General features: G+C 42.5%; 1 protein-coding gene across 1 annotated transcript; it reads right to left on the reverse strand.

Moving 5' to 3' along the window:
- Positions 1-15,874: 15,874 nt before the first annotated feature.
- On the reverse strand, positions 15,875-18,013 carry LOC147431210 (uncharacterized). The gene is made up of 4 exons (XM_086493842.1): positions 17,862-18,013; positions 16,931-17,511; positions 16,705-16,821; positions 15,875-16,614 (listed from the first exon to the last, which is right to left on the reverse strand). The coding sequence occupies exons 2-4, from the start codon at positions 17,504-17,506 to the stop codon at positions 16,051-16,053; spliced, it is 1,257 nt and encodes a 418-aa protein (XP_086349968.1). The 5' UTR covers positions 17,507-17,511; positions 17,862-18,013; the 3' UTR covers positions 15,875-16,050.
- Positions 18,014-18,798: the final 785 nt, after the last annotated feature.

The following is an 18,798-nucleotide window of genomic DNA, read 5'->3' on the forward strand; positions in this document are numbered from 1 at the left end:
AAAATTTACTTTCCCACCCCGCTCATTTACATTGTTAGCTCCATGTTCGGATCGAGTGGCTCTACTAAAGGTTTCCTTTAAGCGGCTAAGCATGCTCGGCCTGGACCGTGGGCCCATGGCATACATGTCTTGGCTTGAGCTATCAGGATTATGCATTGGGTAACCCTCCATGATATCGTAGTCAGAGGAAGAGTCATTGGACGCAATATGCGGGTCCTGAGTGGTACTACCTTGGGTCCCCGCCGAGGGCCCGGAACCTAAGGGAGGTGGGTATTGAGAACCCGCGTAATTCAAAGTGCTCGCTAGTTGCTCAGCCTCTAGCACACGACCAGAGCGTAGATGCATGTGCCTTTGGCACCCTACAAGAGTCGGCGAATACCCTTGAAGGTTAACCGCTTGATTTTTTAGGCGTTTTGCACCCCGTTTTCACTCGTATTTTGATTTTTTTAATGTCTTTTGTGTGATTTTTAAACGAGCGTATCGCTCAAGGGATCGTGGTGTGCTTCGCAGCACAACGTTCGGTTACCCGAAGCTCTGATTGGTCCTCAAAATAGTCGATTTTTACTTAAGTGTGAGGCTAAAATAAGTAATTCTAAAGGGTGACTGAGGCCTGAACTTGAGCGTGGGCTTGGGCCTGAGGAATATTCTCGATCCCGGTTCTATCTTTAAAAAATTTATTTCAAAAAAATATTATTATTATTATTTTGGATAAGGTCACCGCGGTCGTGCCGTGCGCGCGAGTACTCACACACACACCTAACCTACCTATGTAACTAACAGAGCTACTGTTACACACTAACATAGTACTACAATAACTAATTAACTAACAGATCTACTTATTGTACCTTACAGATCTAACATTATAGATCTAATACCTTAAAGCTAACACCTTATCAACAGAAAACACAGTACATTCCAACACCTTATTAACAAAAACAATACACTGCATCAAAAACAAAGGTCACAAATCCTTCTCAACAAGCCATACACCTTCTTTCTCTATCTTTCCTACATTTCATAATGCACCACAAAGCAGCATAAGGTGTTATTTGAGCTTAGTGCATGGCATTTCCCCGACAACATTGCCAAAAATGTGCGCATATGTTTCACGTGTCACTCACCATCCTACGCTCGCCTTCGTGGAGGATTCCTCGCCGCGAAGAAGAGGGAGCTACCGTCGTGCCGCGCTCAACCGCCTCGCCGCTGCCATGCCGTTGCAATGCTCTCTCTCTCTCTCTCTCTCTCTCTCTCTCTCTCTCTCTCTCTCTCGCATACACACACACACAAGGAGATGAAGAAGAAGATGGAGATGGAGCAAGAACACTCTTCAATTGCACAAATGAGAGAATAAGTGATTTTTAGGTTTAGGTGACTTTTATATGAGCTCGCCCATTCACACTTGGGCATCCATGCTTAGCCAACTAACCCTTGAATGTTCCAGTTAGAGTGTGCCTCTCATCGACGATCACTCTTACCCTTTTCCTATTGGACCGACAAACCCGGCCCATGACTACTAGAAGTGGACGCTGGTCATTAACAACCATTCACATGCAAGCACTAGGTAGACTATGTGAAACACTTGTGCAAAGTAAAGATGGTACCTCTCACCCAAGGTAAGAGTGGATGACTCTATTGTACTAGCCATATCTGTACACACAGATAGATGATGGTTAGAGTGAAAATATTATAAGAGTCGTGTCAAAAGGTCGTGTCCTTGTGCATAATGTGTTCTTATGATTTTGTGTTATGTATAGAACTCGTAGATTTCCAAATTTTGTTTGGTGTCTCTTGCTCTTTTACTTTTAATTTTTTGTCTTGTGAGTATAAGGCTTTATATATACATTCCCTAAGATTGGAGATGATTGAGAGATCATGGAGGAAGGTTAACAGGGGAGTGAGTGAATGATGATTGTTAGCAAACACTCCCCCCTTCCTTGGGTAGATCATACCTTTTGGAACGATGTTGTCACCCTTTGAAACCAATTGTTCCAAGTGTTATGGGTGAAGGTTTTAACCGATAGTTTTCGATCGCCCTGTGTGTTTCATCTAGTTGCAAGGGTGGTAAGGTACTCTCCCATCATTTTATTTGCAACGTTGTTGTAGGTAGTGAACTTACAACGGGAGGTGAAAACTTTTCCTTGTTTGTATGGATATGTACAATGGTAGGTGGAGGTTGTGTTCAAGCTTCTATTTCCGTATAAGAACTACATGAAGAGAAAGAAGCTTCATTTGACTTTCCTATTCTTGAGATAGGTGGAACAAATCGTTCTTTCTTCGGTACCCAAACTAGCTCTGAAGCGGGTGTGTAGCATTCTGTGATTTTTTCCTTTCCCCGATCGTCAATTCGTTTTGGAGCTACAGGATTGGGCTCACATGGGTCAGGTGACAGGTAAGAGCACAATTTACGTTTTGGCACCCCGATATGATCATTTTCTTTGTAGTACCCTTGGACTTCCAATAGTCTTTTAGGAATCCAATGCAACGTTTCTTTACATTTCGTGGGATGAGTGGGAGTCTCTTACCAGGCTCCTGTCTTTTAGCACTAGCAATGGTCGCTAAAGAAGCTTTAGGGACCCACTTGTATGTTTTCTTTGTTATATTAGAATGGGTCTTATGTGTCTCAAGCTTTATTTCAACTACAGAAGTTGAAGCTCTAGAGAGTTGGGCTATGGGGACATATGATTCAACCTCTTGGACATGCAATGTTTTGGGTTTTATTTCCTTAAGAGGCAATATCTGAGGAACTATGGCTTGAGTGGCAGGACTAAGAGTTGGTTTCTGCGTTGTGACACCCCCAGTCCCCCAATCAATAGTGCATTTGGTGGCTATCATCCACGTGCGCCCTAGGTTTATATTACCCTCCATAGTTCCAGCAGGAATGACCGAAAAGTCTTGAGCTATAACCCCGTTGTCATAACTGACATAAGTGTGTCAGGTTCCAAAAATCGTGGTTTTTTTCTTGCTGACACCCTTGACATGGATAATACTCTCAGATAGAGATGGCTTTCCTAACTGATACCACACACCATATGATAGTAGATTCTACTTAGCACCCGTGTCCAATAAGGCATTATATAGCACTTTTCTATAGGCGCTATTTAGCTCAATAGGGTATCATCAACCTATCATCCTCTGTTTCAACATGGAATGCATGTGTAACTCCTTGGTTGGTCTCTCATTGGCGTCTTATACGTTGTTGTCGCTCCTTAGCCTCAGCTTGAGCTTGTATCTTCTTCAACTCAGCTTGTGCCTTGGCTGCCTTTTTTTTATGATGGATGCACGTAGTTCCTCTTGGCTTAAAGGATCATAGTATCTTTTAAATTTACTCCCATTGAGGAATCCAATGGTTTCTACTCCATCAAGAGTTCCAACCCAAATGATACCTTGTGGGGTGATTTTGCATACTCTATATGGTCCTTTTTCCACATATTTCAACTTTTTCTTCTCGTTACGCACTCCATACATAAGGACTTTATCACCAACATTGATATCTTTGTCCTGTAGATGACGGTCAAACCATTTCTTCCTCCTATCTTTCTCCACAAATGCATTTTGCACAGCCAATTGTCTTTCTTCATCTAACCTCTCAAGGATATATAAGCGCTCAACTAAAGGGTTACCATCCCAACCTTCTTGTGAAGCTACATTACAAACTCCCATGGCATAACTGCTGGCCATATACCATTTTGAATGGTGTACAATTAATAGCCACTTTGTAAGAAGTACGATAAGCCCATAGAGCTGAAGTTAGCTTCAAATCCCAATCTGTGCAATGAGCTTCCACCGTTTTGGTCAAGATAGAGATTAAGGTCTTGTTGGTACTCTCAGCTTGGCCATTTGCTTGTGGATAATAAGTTATGGTGAGCTATCATGAAGTTGGTAGTGAGTTCTTTTATCACTCCATTTTATAAAATGAGTGCCATTGTCACGCACAATCTCAAAAGGACAACCAAATCTTGTGATAATGTTCTCAAAGAGAAACTTGGAAATTGACCTTGCATCAACCTTACGTATTGCCCTGGTTTCCACCCACTTTGTCACATAGTCAGTGGCAATGATAATATATCGAGATTGAGTGCTACGAGCAGCCGGACTAATTGGACCTACAAAGTCTAAACCCCATTTCTCAAATGTTTGAATCACTTTAACAAGATGTAAGGGCATCTTATCCTTTCGTTGTGTGATCTTGTAACGTTGGCATTCATCACATCCTTTTGCAAAAAGTGATGCATCCTTAAATAAGGTACGCCACCAATAGCCTAATTGCAACACCTTTCTAGCAGTTAGCTCCCCTGAGAAATTTCCTCCGGCTTTACCAATGTGGGCTTCTTGCAGTATGTATAAATACTCATCCTCATGGGCACAACATCTAAGAATCTCGCCCTTGCCTAGCTTGTAGAGAGTCCCTGCAATGAGAGAATAAGGTTCACATTCTTTTAACAATTTTCGATCTATGTTCTTACGAAGCTCTTTGGGTGGAAAACCATTACTAGAAAGTTCACAATCTTCTCACTCCATTCAAGCATGGTCTCGACTAGAAATAAGGAAGTATCGGGCAATTCATCATCGACTCCAGTAGGGGCTTCACCATTGGGTATGCGAGACAAATGGTCTGCCATGACATGTCTTTTACCAGGTCTCACCACAATGGTAAAATCAAACTCAAGAAGAATTAACAACCATCGTGTAATTCTTCCCATGGAACAAGGTTTATTTACTAGATACAACAAGGCTTGATGATCAACATAGAAAACAAACTTATTGGCCAAAAGGTAGTAGCAAAATTTCTTCACTGTGTGAATCATACCTAAACCTTCCCGCTCTTTAGTGGTGTAGTTTCTCTCGGCATCATTCAATTGACGACTTACAAAGCTAATCGGGTAGTCCAATTTATGTTCTCCTGGTTAAGCTAGAACACACCCAATAGCAAATTTCGATGCATCAATATGTACATGGAAAATTACATTCCAATCAGGCACTTGTAGAATAGGAGCACTTGTCAAGGTTTTTTTCAATGACTCATAAGCATGGTCACACTCCGCAGTCCAGTGGAACTCAATAAGAAGCTTGTACAAAGGACAAGCTATTTCAGCAAAGTTTAAAATAAACCGTCGGTAATAACCAACATGGCCCATGAACCTTTGAACTCCTTTATAGTTCATAGGCGGTGGTAATTCAGCAATATTTTGCTCTCATCTGTGGAAATCTCATTTTTGGACACTATATGCCCTAAAATGACTCCATGTTTAACCCAAAATTGGCATTTGAAAGGGTTTAAGGAGATGCGATACAATCTGCACTTCCCAAATATTTTTTGTAAACATGATAGATGTTCTTTCCAAGAAGAATAAACACAAAGTTCATCTAAGAAAGCTTCGCAAAACTCCCTCATATATTCTCTAAAAATAGTGTTTATTAATCTTTGAAAGGTAGCAAGGGCATTGGTTAAGCCAAAAGCCATAACACGAAATGCGAACACTCCAAATTCGGTTATAAAGGTTGTTGTAGCTTGGTAATCTAGCGCAATTGTGGTTTGATTGTAGCCAGAGTACCCATCTACTAAAAAGCTATAAGCTTCCTTCCCTGCAACTCTTTCAAGTACATGTTCTGAATATGGCAAGGGGTAATGATCCCTCCTGGTGGCGGCATTGACCTTCTTGAGATCCACGCACACTCTGAGTTTCCCATTCTTTTTCGGCACAATCACTATTGGAGACACTCATTCTGAGTGTGCAATAGGATATATGAATCCACATTTCACAAGCTTTTCAATCTCTTCTTGAACGATCTTTTCATACTTAGGATTCATTGGGTAGGGTCATTGCTGAACTGGTTTAGCCATGCTATTCATGGGGATTGTGTGTTGCACCACGGAAGGTGGAAAACCTTTCATATCATGATATGTACAAGCAAATATATTCCCGAATTCCTTGAGAAGTTCTTTAAGTACATACTCCTCAGTCTCTGTCAGATCTTGGGCAATGAAGACAGGTTTGGACTCCTCGCCTGGGTCTACTAACTCTTATCTCCTTAACTATCGCGGGACCATCATAAACTTTATTGCTTCCCTCAATAGGTTTTCTTTAAGCCTTTGTATACACAACCTTACGCTCCTCCATGGTGTAGGATTTGAAATGATCGGGTGCAGGGTATAAGTCTGTGGGGTCTTGTTGTTCTGTGGAGTGTGATTTCACTTTCGCTTCCTTTTTTTGTTGAGCTAACTCTCGATTTTGTCGTCTCCTTATAGTACGGATCATTGTCTGTAGCCTCTAGCTGTGCGATGTCAATGAGTTGTGGACTACACCACATAACACTTTGAAGGTGTTCACCCCAGTTATCTACCAGATTCCAATGAGCATCACATGCCCCTATATAATTAATCCATTATGTGGTAGATTTCTTTTCATTTATTCTAGCACGCACATTTTCTCGATAATGTCACCTCTTATACCTCTTACTCTTCTTGTCTGATTTTTTATTATGGACGATCTCTAGTGAAGAGTCACTAGATGAATCGCTACTTGTGTCTTCTGCTCGCTTGGATAGATTGTCATCTAGGGTACCATTGGACCCTGAATGGTTTGTCCCCACGTTTGCACTAAGGTTAACTCATATTCTTCATCCTCAGAGTCAATTTCAATTGATGATTCAGACCCCAAATCGCGTGGGTTATAGTCTTGTGAGACATTACCTGTTCCAATGCCAGTCAAACCTTCATCTTGTAGGTCGTCAGAAGCTATATGCATTGCTTCCAGCATATTTAAGGGTACGAGTGGTGGAATTTCATCCCCCTCAAATGTTACCTAGGGCTTCTCCCTGTTTCCCCAAGTGTCTATGGTTGTTGCTAAGTGGACCCAATCCACATTGTCCGACTCAGTCATCCCAGGTAGTACATCCATATAAGGAGAATCTTCCCCAACATCACTGTCCATTTTACATGTGTAACAATACTGCAATGGGGCTGAGTGAACTGTGGTGTCAGATCTATGATCAATTATAAACCTGTTTCCTAGAGGATGTGCTCTACCAGTTACAAGATCTACTCGAATAACAGAGTCTTGGAACTACAAGTAGACATGGTTTTTAGACTAGTCATGCACCATTTTTGCTTTCCTCATGAAAGGACGTCCTAAGATCATCTCACATGCCATAGTGTGCTTGGAGAAATCAATAACAATGAAGGTATTTCTTATTTTATGTCCAAAGACCTTGATCTTGAGATCTTCTAGCATCCAAATAGGTTTAACATTAGACCCATTGGCCATCTTTACTACTATGGTTGTGATCCCAAGGTGAGGTCTTCCCGTAGTTTCCCAGCAATTTGTAGTCACAATGCTAACCCCAGCGCCACCATCAAGGATTCCCTTCACAATTAATCCCTTGGTAGTGATTAGTATGGTCGCATTATATTCATCGCCCTCAAGGTATTGTCCCAACTTGTTAAGAGGTATTTCTACAACAAAGTTCTCATCTAGATTGGGTTGTGGATCTAAGTGTTCTTCCTCTATTGGCATATCCCTAGCTCCATCCATCTGTGCAAATTGTGGTAGCCCAACTTTCAGTTCTCCATTGAGGAAAGCTCGAAGAGCTAAGAATAGCTCGGGGTCTCCATATAGTTTGGACATGATGGTGGTTCTAACTTCTGAAGCTATGAAATCCATCAATTTGGCAATATTTAACGGCACCATTTGGGCTTCAGTCCCTTGACGTGGGGAAGATGGGATCTCCATTTCTTCGATAGGATCAGGTAGTCCCTCTATAAACATTCTTTCCAACAAGAAGTGAGTACGCCCACTTTCCCATGACTTTAAGTCACTTTCTTCTTGGATGACACTAGGTATGGCTAGGGGTCTATGGACTTTGTGAGGTTGTTGTTGCATAGGGAACACTCTGTCTGTAATCTGGATCTGCCTAGGTGTTGGCTCTAGATCCTTTTGGGTATCTTCTACCAAACTCCTAATTGCTTGACTTGCTCGATCTCCTTTGTAGGGTTCGGGTAAGTTTCTATCTTCTTCTTGGGTCCTGGCCATTGTGGCTCATGACGATCTTCCTTCTTGGTTTCTTCCTTAGTGGTCGTTTTGGTCTCCATGGTTTCACCTGAATCAGACTCCTCTTCATTATCGTTCATATATACGGGGTCGTCACCAGTCCCTATGTTGGTCCTTGAACTGGAGTCTGACTTTGTTGCTTTTTGTAACCTATTTCGTCGTGTGTTCTTCTTTTTTTGAGGTTAGGCAATTGATGTCGTGTCTCTTTCTTCAAGAATATAATTTTGTTTTTGGAGCATCGATCGTGTGAGTACCTTTACTGGTATCACAGGTGTACTTTGTGATGGCTCCTCAGTAACCTCAATCAAATTTAATAGCGTGATCTTTGGTGCATTTGGATTAGTCAGACATTGGGCAATCAAATGATCTATGCTACATCGATTACACATGAGTATCGGCATTGTAGACGTGCTCGCTTGATTGGTTTGCATTAGTGTGGAGTTCTTTTGTAGCCTAATAGGAGACTCGTCCACACGATGTGGACCTCCACACTTGTAGCATTGAAGAGTTGGTATCTTGGCAGTGCTTCGCATAATTGATATTTTGGCCTCTTGCAGCAAGAGCAGCTACTTGATAGACAAGTTTGACTTGTCCCCAATAGGCCTCAATGTAATAGTGTGTACTTTCTTCAAGCGCATCAATTCCATAGGCAATATTAGGGTATGTATCTTCCTTGCAGCCTTCCAAACAAGCAATAGATGACTCACAATCCACTTGATTCACAGAAGTGATTTTCGGATGTGGTGGTTGCGTTCTTAGCACTAGAGGTGGTAAGGGTGTTGTTTGAACAACATTTTGGATCCTAGGGACCATGTGTTGTGACGTTTGTTCAAGAGGTGGGATTGGCATCAATGCAGCCACTCGAGGTGTGTCTGTCCATGCTAAGGTTGGTCTATTGACCATCGCGCGCTTAAATACTATGCAATCCTTAGCTTGATGGCCATACCTCCCACATGCATTGCAATTCTCATTGAATTTTACTCTAAAAGTAGGGCATTCACTGGTACTATGTGGACCATAGCATACTGAGCACCATTGTTGCTCCCTTCTTGGATACATATGATTGTTTTGCGGAGCACAATTGTCTCTAAGGCTCTCTTGAATGGCCTTGGTGAGATCTTCTAAAGTCGTCTCAGATATATTTGGCTCCTTAGCAATAGTCTTTAGGGTCATTGGCTGATATCCCGATGCTTACGAGCTAGTAGATTTAGACTCAACAAACACTCTTTCTCCTTGAATCATTAAATTATCCTCCAATTGGATCGTATTGGTGGGTGACTACTTCCCAAGTGGTGATACCTCTAATTACTAGGCTATTGTAGATATCCTCATGTCGTAATCCCCTATCAAGCAATTGATTATTATTGAAACGGTCATTTGGATTACAACAAGAATTCAAATGCTTCAAGCGACTAATAAATTATGTCACCGACTCTCCTTCCTCTCGTTGGGCTTTCTGGAGCTGGGATGCTACACCCCAAAGCACTCCCTCTCGTATGTATTCTTTTAAGAACAGTCTCCTAAGAGTAGGGTAAATCGTTTTTTCTTCCACCTTTAGGGTTCTATACTAATCCCCAGCCTTCCCACTTAAGGTTAGGCGTAAAGAATTACTCTTATGTAGGTCATTGTGTTCTCCTAGGGAATCGCATATTTGTTCAAACACTTCGATATGCTTTCTCACATCCCCATCTCCACTAAATTTTTGTGTAAGCTTGGTTGTTTGTACTGCCTTACTTCTAGGCTCCTATCACGCGTGTTATGCATATTCTCAGCAATAGATTGACCGATAGCTTGAGCAAACATTGCCAAGTCACCTAAGTGAGCAGGCACCATGAGTGAAGAAGCTCCAGAGACTACATGTGGAGTAGGTATTGGCATGGGCTTGGTACATAGGAAGCCATTGGGTTCCAAGTTTTGTACTGTGTTGTGCCATGTGGTGGCCCAAACTTCGTATGTGTGGCCCTAGGCATAGCAGATGTCAGATGTGACATGCTAATGCTAGCCGATATGGTGCCATTACATTAGAGCTAGGGTCTTGTGGTTGTGGAGCATAGGTTGTTGAAACGTTGGGAGGGGTAGAAGCTACATGAGTACGAGGACCCATAGGTGTATACGATTGGTACACACTTGTAGGTATTGTTGTAGGCATTGAGCTACCATGTAGCGGTTCTTTACAACAAATGAGGTCCATGGCGTGTTTTTTGGCATGCCCATCATTGGGGTAGGCATGGTAGCCATGGTGTCATCAAGGGAAAGATAAGCTAGACTTGGAAAAGTAAAGCTATCACTTGTGAGCTCAGATTGCATTGAGATCCCTGGAGAAACAACATATGGAGGATCCATCGGACTTACCAAGAGAGTCTGCATTTGCGATAAGGTTGGTTGTCTAGCCTTCCATGTATCCAAGAATCTCATGAGACCCGTTGAAGGCATGTGGATCCCCTTGTTCTGTCTCTCTAGCCCAATAACCCTATAGATGACCTCACAAACTCTTTGTTGTTGATCCTTTACACTAGTAGCACCCGTTGTGGATTGTAGGACATCTAACCAACCCACGTGATAGGTGTGACTCGTGTATAGGTCGGTTAGAGTTTCGGTTTGTAGTTCGTACTCCCAGTTCTCATTTAGGAACGCTCCATCTAGGATTGAGGTGCTAAGGGTGTCCTTTGAACTAGATGCAATGTGGCTCTCTATGTGTTGACCCTTAGTGGTCGCTCATTCACGAGCACTCGATTGTTCTCCTAGTAAGGATATTGACATAGGGGCTTTCGCTTTTAACTCTCTTTGTTGCTCCGCCTTGTGTAAGCTCTTGATCTCCTTTTCCCTAGCCGCAATGATATACCGCTCAACCTCTTGCACTTCGGCAAGGCTTCTACCATCATGTAATATAACCTTGGAGGGGAATAGCTCTGAAGAGTCAGGGGGTGCAGTGAATGGACTATTCACGTGCAGACTCTCCAGGAGCATGGGATCTACGTTGGTCATGAATGGCGAATTTACTTCCCCACCCCCTTCATTTACATTGTTAGCTCCATGTTTAAAGCGAGTGGCTCTACTAAAAGTTTCCTTCAAGCGGTTAAGCACGCTCGGCCCGGACCGTGGGTCCATGGCATACATGTCTTGGCTTGAGCTGTTGGGTTAGGCATTGGGTAACCCTCCATGACGTTGGAAGAGTCACTAAACGCAATATGCGGGTCCTGAGTGGTACTGCCTAGGGTTTTCGCTGAGGGCTTGGAGCCTATGGTAGAGGAATAATGAGTGCCCGTGTAAACGGAGACACTCTCGATGTGCTCGTCCTCTAGCATACGACCAGAGCGTAGGTGCATGTGACCTCAACATTCTAGAGATGTTGGTGAGTGCCCGTGAAAGCCACTCACCTAGTTTTTTGGGTGTTTACAACCCAAATAAAATTTGTAATTTTTGTCCCTTTTTTTAACCAAGCCACGGAATATGGCATATAATAGCTCAAAACGAGTGTCTTGGCTAAAGGGACGGGCTATGCTTTACAGCCCTTGATTTGGTTACGGATCGTCCTCGGAATCCTAAAACTAGTCTTTTCCTAGGTGGGGAGAGGGCTAGAATTAGTAAGTCCAAAGGGTGAGTGTGAAGGGGATGGTGGAGGACTTGAGGAACTTGTCCCACATGCCCTCCCTTCATTTGAGATCCTATTCTTTATATATAAGGTAGTGTGAGTTGAATATCATAAGATTGAGGCCTGGGCCTTGGCCCGAGCCTAAGCTTGGGCTTGGGGAAAGATCCCGATCCCTTTCTTTTAAAATAATAATTTTTAATTTTAATTTCCGAAAAAAAAATTAGTTTCAAATATCCCGACCTTTTTTTTTTTTTGGGATAATGTAGCCGCGTGGACGCCGAGCTCCCACGCGCACACAGCAGCTCCTAAGAGCTCTGTCTAACCTCCTTGCAGCTAATTAACTGTCTAACACAAAATTGCACACTCACACACAGTCAATTCTGTTGCTCACTGTCTACTCTACTTCTCACTGTCTACACTCACTAACAGCTCTACTAATACCTGCACAATACAGATCTTGCAAAACTAACAAAAATCAGTACAATGCAGCACTAACAGAGCTTACGGCCACTAACAATATCTGACAAAAACCTACTAAAACTGCGCATTTTAATCACTTAACAGAATCTAACAGAAAACCTGCTAATCTACCCATTGTAGCCACTTAGTTCTCACAGAACTTAGCAAAAAACAAAAAACAGATGGAAGAAAAGCTTCCAGAGTAACACTGAGTGCTCCTCAAGCTTAATGCAAAGTTATCCCTGGCACTGGCGCAAAAAATGTACACTTTGCTATACGTGTCGAAGGCTGGGAACTTGCCTGTGCAGTGTGTGCGAGCCTCGAAAGGCAAACACAGCTAGAGAATCCTAGCAAGTTCAAAGAACAATGGTGTGTCACTCACCTCTCAATGTTGCAATCGTGAAAGATAATGTGCTGCGAAGAAGAAGGAACTGCCGCCGATGCCGGGCTCTACCGCCTCACCGTCGCCGATGTCGCCACAACTCGCTCTCTCTCTCTCTCTCTCTCTCTCTCTCTCTCTCTCTCTCTCTCTCTCTCTCTCTCTCTCTCTAGCATACACACGCACAGAGAAGGACAAGGAAACAAAGATGGAGCAAGAGCACTTCTTAGCTTACACCTCCGAAAATGAGTATTTTTAGGTCAAATGGACCTTTTATAAGATTTGGCCCGTTTTCACATGTGCATCCACAGTGGCCGATCGTTGCACAACTGTTGTAAAAATAAGGTAAGTAGTGCGCCTCTCATCGACGATCACCTACACACCTATTGGATCGACAAGCCCAGTCCCTGACTCTACCAAACAAATAATACGGCGTTCGTCGTAGGTGATACGGTGTCCATGAGGGTTAACATGCTTCTTGGAAGTTTTCAAAGGGTTCTTTGATTGTGGAAAAGGGCTTCAAATATGGAACTCTTTACACTCTACATGTTGTTAGTGTTAAGAACAATCTTATATGTATAAGTGATAGGGTGTTCGTGAGGGTTAACATGCTTCTTGGAAGTTTTCAAAGGGTTCTTTGATTGTGGAAAAGGGCTTCAAATATGGAACTCTTTACACTCTACATGTTGTTAGTGTTAAGAACAATCTTATATGTATAGCCCAGCAACCAAATACCTCTTTGTGGCATTGTCAACTAGGTCATATGAATGAAAAGGGCATGAAAGCATTGTCTTGTTTGAGTTATTTATCAGGTCTCTATTATTGTACCTTTAAGGTGTGTGAGAATAGAGAAAGTCGGATCCATATTATCTAATGCCAACCTACCCGAAGGATTTTGGGCAGCAGCAATTGCTACAACACTTCGTCTCCTCAATAGGTCACCTAATTGTGTGCTAGACGAGCAAGTTATAGGCAAGCCATGAGCCCATGATCCACCATATATATGTTTACTAAATATAACTATATATATTTAGCTCTGGTCCCAGTGACTATTTATATGTTTGACACATAGCCATGGATCTTTAGCATTGGATAGAAAGGGATACGCCATGGATCTCTACCATTGGATAGAGAGGGGCATTAGTAAAGAATTCCATAATCGTATATGGTGGGCACCTTAGCGTGAGGCATCTGATGTAGAATTCCTCGTTGGATAAGAGGGGGATATTAGTTGATAATAACATAATCTTATCTACTTGTGCATCTACTGTGAGACGACCAATCTCGATGACAACCCAACGGTAGAGATCCATGGTTACATGTCAAGCATATAAATTTTCATATTTAGTAAGTGGAGTCTAGTAAATCCCGTTTCCCAATCCAACATAAACAAGTCCAACCTACATATCTTTTCCCCTCTCAAGTTGTCTCCTAAATGCAATTCACTTATCATGAAGGAGCTAACTTGCAATGAGAACACAACCTATTCTTTGTGCAATGTGATAATGCCCACTTTCCTTTGAAATAGAAAATCCAGAGTTCAACACTCGTCGGATAAATCTATGAGGTCTCTTGGGAATGTTTTGATGACATCAAAATAGGACGCTGTAAGTCCTAGATTCTAAGCATCTTTTTTGCTTACAGTCGGCCTTGGTAGACTTCGCAACTCTTGGGAGCATTGGAGTACACTTGGTAGTGAGCAATTGCCCACTATCGTGCTAAAAGTCTGTTTTTTCCCTACTTTTTGATGAGTATTTAAGAGATGCATTATATCAACTACGGGACAGTAAGGCCACATTGACATTAGTCCCATCTGGTTACTAAATCATTGCGAAAATCCACCTTGTTCATTCAATAGATTTTGAGGCTGGTCAATCTAAATGCACCCCAAAATGCTAGCTGTAAATTTATTGTAAAGAGTTCTTAATCGGTTTGAGCTACTTAACCGATTAAGAGAATAGAAGAGTTTTGAACCTAGTTCTGCGACCAGCCTTGGTGTTTTCACTACTATTTATTCAAACCTCTCAAATTCGTATATGAAGGTAGGTTGTATTAGGGTGAAAGTGCAGTTGATATTAGTCCCAAGAGGACAAGTCCAGCCGCGATGTAGACCCATTGAGCTACAAGCACTGCGAAGAACTGCAGGCGCATTTCCAAGCCAATGGCAATGTAAGGGCTTCTCTCCTTTGAAAATATCCGACTTGCAACACACGATTTTGGCAAAGTGGATACGTGTCTAATTCTTACAAGTACAGGCACAACTTAACCAATAGCCAGATATAGGTATGGCATGTTCTTTCGTACATCCTTGTTCTTAAGACAATGGGAATGGGGCTGAATGACAATCTTTACCTAATGAATCGAACATGATGAGATCATCACTGACTACTGCAATTGCAAGCAAGATCTGAAGTAGCTATGAAGGAATTTTTTTAGAATAAATTTCCAATTGCAAAGTATCAGCAGTTACAGTCCTTCCTTCTGCACACTCCTTGACTAACCCTTCATTTTCAAGATGGTGATCCCAAAGGCTAACAATGGTAATAATCGGCTTTTATGTACTGAATATTCATCTCCAGTCTTGTACAGGTTGATAAACACAAGATATCTTCAACAGCTTGAAAAGTCGTCAATCACTTTACTAACAATATTTTAGAGCTCTTCCTGTTACTTCCTGTGAGGACCTCACCAAGAGGTCATCAAGTAGATGGAGCTAGAAACTGAGGAAATGATCAGAGACAGAATAGTAGTAACGTTTAGCATCATTAGGTTCAATGGCATATTGTTAAGGCCATCATTGTCACACAATCTATTTTACTAACCTCATATCTTAATGACAAGATTTGATCGAACAGTATCAACACTGAAAAATGCAAAAGTCCCTGCTTAACTTTCTAAACTACCTATAGTTTTGACCTTCATTCAGCTGCCAGTTTCATTATTCACCGCCAGCAATCATTTGGAGACAACTTCAGTAAACCAAATAGTCAAGCCATGTGACTGCAGACAGATAACATTCAAGAAGTGAAACAAAGACAGTCCAGTCCCAAGAAGTCGATTATAAAAACACCATAACATAGCTTCAGACCAATGTAGTGTATAAATATGCTTTACTATCATTATAAGCTGGAGATCACACAAACCAATAACACAAACATTTTTTGACTGCACTACACTGCAGTAGCTAAAAAGCACCATCAACCAGGCACTGCAGAATAGTTTCCCTTGAAGTTCAGGCCACAATCAAAAAATGACACTTTGGAATAGACACAGTCAAGACTGCAAACCTGCATACCTCCAGCTGCAAGAATAACCCACAAACCTGCATACCTCCAGCAGCAAGAATAACCCACAACAAAAAACGTAAACAGTTCTCAACTATAGATTCCACAACTCTTAGCATCAGAAATATGCGCAGTCATTTCTTTTAACAAGATTCCAAATTCCAAAAACTCATCAAAAAGGCCCTATAGTAAACAGGCAAACTAGCCAACTGCTTCAGTTCCAAGTCAGCTTCAGCATTGAAATAGCCATCAAATAAAAAGTCGGTGTCAGATAGACATAGTCAAAGACTAGTAGCCCCGCGGATCATAAGGCAAAGCTGCGGAAGGGAGTGCATGCAAACCATCTGCATATCCCCGATATGGGGCCTCTCTTTGGTACTCCAAATCTCTGTAAACTTCAGGTAAAAGAGGCCTTTTAGCCAAGGCTTGCTGTTCCGCCAAATAAACATCCTCCAAGTACCGTTTACGAGCAATTGAAGCTTCAACCACAGGATCGAGTAGATAAGCCCTCCTGTCAAGAGCCTCTTCTTGGACTTGTCTGAGGTGCCTCTGCCTTAATAACTCTGCTTCTGCATGGGCCACATCTGGAACAAGGGCATAGCTAGGGGGGATAATTTCTGAAGCATGGCGCTCCCTAGAGTACTGCGGCGCATAGTCCTTGTAGACTCGTTCTCTGGGAGGAGCAGGACCTGAAAAACGAGGTGGAGGCCCCCTGTTGCGCAGAGACCGAGGTGGCGGCCCCCGTGGCAACTTGCCTTTTGGAGTGAAATCTTTCTTTGCCTCCTTAGAAGGCTTTGGCTCTGGCAAACCTCTGGAGTCCAGGGGCCTGAAGAGCTTTATCAATCTACCAACCTGAGCAAAATAGAGAAAATCATCAAAAATTGCAACACAAAGGAAGGACTACATGAGACAAAACATATTACAATAGCAGTATTAACCAACCTGTTCTGAATTCAGTTCACACTTGAACCTATTTGCACGGACATAGTTATCCTTTATGGCAATCTTGAAAGCACCCTCATCCAGAGGCATGCAGTCTTTCTGGATGCGAAATCGAACCTGACAGATCAAACTAATGTAAATACCAATAACAGCAGACTCTCAAGCACATGTGACCTGACACCCTTACATAACATAACACAGGCAAATCTAAACAGGAAGGACTAACCTGAGCTGGAAACTTCCGACTTGAATCCTTGAAAGCCTCCTCAATAAGGTTCATTCCACCCTCTGAGCTAGCCTTGTATACACCATGCAGTACTTTCTTGTCAATATCAAAGAGGAACAACTTTGTACCTTTCTTGACCTGCTCTACGAGGTTCCTCTTAGCTTCAGGAAGCCCAAACACACGGTACTTGAAGCAATCCTTCTTAGTCTCAGAATTGCACATGAAGATGAGTCCAGCTAAGTCAGTAATCTTCTCCTCCGGAACTGGAGTATTGCCAGAAGATGTCTTGTTTTTCTTTCCCCTTTGCCTTTTGCGTTGTTTCTTGGGCGTCTCCTGATCTGCAGGCGTCATCTCACCCTCTGCATTGGTGTTATCGCTTGGTGCCTCTGTGGCAGCCCCTTCCACTGTTTCAGCTTTGACCTCATCAGGAGCTTCAACAGCCTCTTCTGGGGTGCTTACATCTGCTGCAACCTCCTCGCTCTGTGTCTCAACAGACTCCTCCATGGCCTTTGGCTCCGTTGTTTCGTCTGCAGCCTTGGCAGCTCCCCCCCGCTTGAGCTTCCTTCCTCTCGCCATAAATTCTAGTCAATTAAAGCAAACACGGGCTCAAAATTTACTGAGCGTTTCGCATGGTACTGCATGCATATCAGAAACACCGAGAAAGTCCGCTACAGAGAAACAATCCATGTAAAACCCTAATTCATAAACCACAAGCGCGAGAGAAAGACTATGCGTCAGAGAACGGAGATGCGTCAAGATTCACAATTCAAGCCGAGAGGACATGTCACCACATCAAACAGAAACCGAACAAGCTTTCGCTTACACACGCCTAAAGTTTAATTTAACGTACACAGAAACCCGCAGCCAAAAACCCTAAATCTGAATGGGACTCGCAACGAAGCTAGACCGAAAACACGGGAGAATCGGCTACCTGTAGATTAGCACCGAAAAGCGAAGAACTCCTCTCGAAGGAAGCGAGCACGCAGAGCTCCGCCTTCAGCAGAAGAGGGACTCGAAGACTAGGTATAGCTTTCGAGAACAGAAGGAAGAGAGGAATTGACCGCCTCACATGCCCAACCAAAATATCGGAACGTTGCAACACATTTCATTTCGTTTCATTTTGTAGGTATTAGGGTTTACTCTGTCCACACTTGGACGGTCCCGGAAGCGTCCGCCTTGGCTTTTTTTGAACTCGCTACATAGCGCTAGTTCCCCTAACTGGTGAAAATAAGGGCAAACTTCAAAATTCAGATTCTCCCAGTTTGTAGGTCAAAATTTATAGCTTTAGCCAGTAAAACTTGTGGAAATTTCTCGGATTTCTTAAAGGCAAGCTCAAAATATAACCAAGATTTACATTTTCAACTAGTTAAAATACATCAGACCCGGTTTTTTTCTAACGTTTAAGCAATGTGTGCCCTTACTACTTAGAGCCGGGTCGCACCAAGGTGTAGTAGGGGGAGTGGGGATACAGCATTAACCGTTTTCGAAAAATGAGAAAAACAAGCCACCATTATAGAGTGGGAAAGATAACCCCACTACCACTTTGGAAAAGGGAGGTATGAAGCTAAGTTTACATTCAAGAGAAGCTCTCCTTATTTATAGAAAAGGTAACCAATGAGAAAGAAGAATTTTGTAGATGGCTTTTCTTTCTCTAATGGGTGAGACCTTGTGTTACAACTACCCCCCACTAATCCCACTACCCCTAGGTGCAACCCAATCCTTAGGACTTCCTCCCATATGTGCACCTCTACGTTTGACGTAGCGGTGGCAAAAAAATGATTAGCTTCGCCCTATTGAAGCTAAAAGTTCATTTATCTAATACTAATATCTCACCTATTCAAAAAAACTAAAAAGAAACAAGTGATTGA

Source organism: Adiantum capillus-veneris, chromosome 21 (assembly GCF_014529385.1).
Source record: "Adiantum capillus-veneris isolate H3 chromosome 21, ASM1452938v2, whole genome shotgun sequence".
Taxonomy (NCBI): domain Eukaryota; kingdom Viridiplantae; phylum Streptophyta; class Polypodiopsida; order Polypodiales; family Pteridaceae; genus Adiantum; species Adiantum capillus-veneris.

Bases quoted from the DNA above. Each gene is read 5' to 3' on its own strand.
- LOC147431210 (XM_086493842.1), bottom strand. From the start codon at position 17,506: ATGGCGAGAGGAAGGAAGCTCAAGCGGGGGGGAGCTGCCAAGGCTGCA. The intron at 16,822-16,930 runs GTTAGTCCTTCC...TTGATCTGTCAG, and splicing joins GTCGGAAGTTTCCAGCTCAG to GTTCGATTTCGCATCCAGAA. The intron at 16,615-16,704 runs GTTGGTTAATAC...TATTTTGCTCAG, and splicing joins GTGAACTGAATTCAGAACAG to GTTGGTAGATTGATAAAGCT.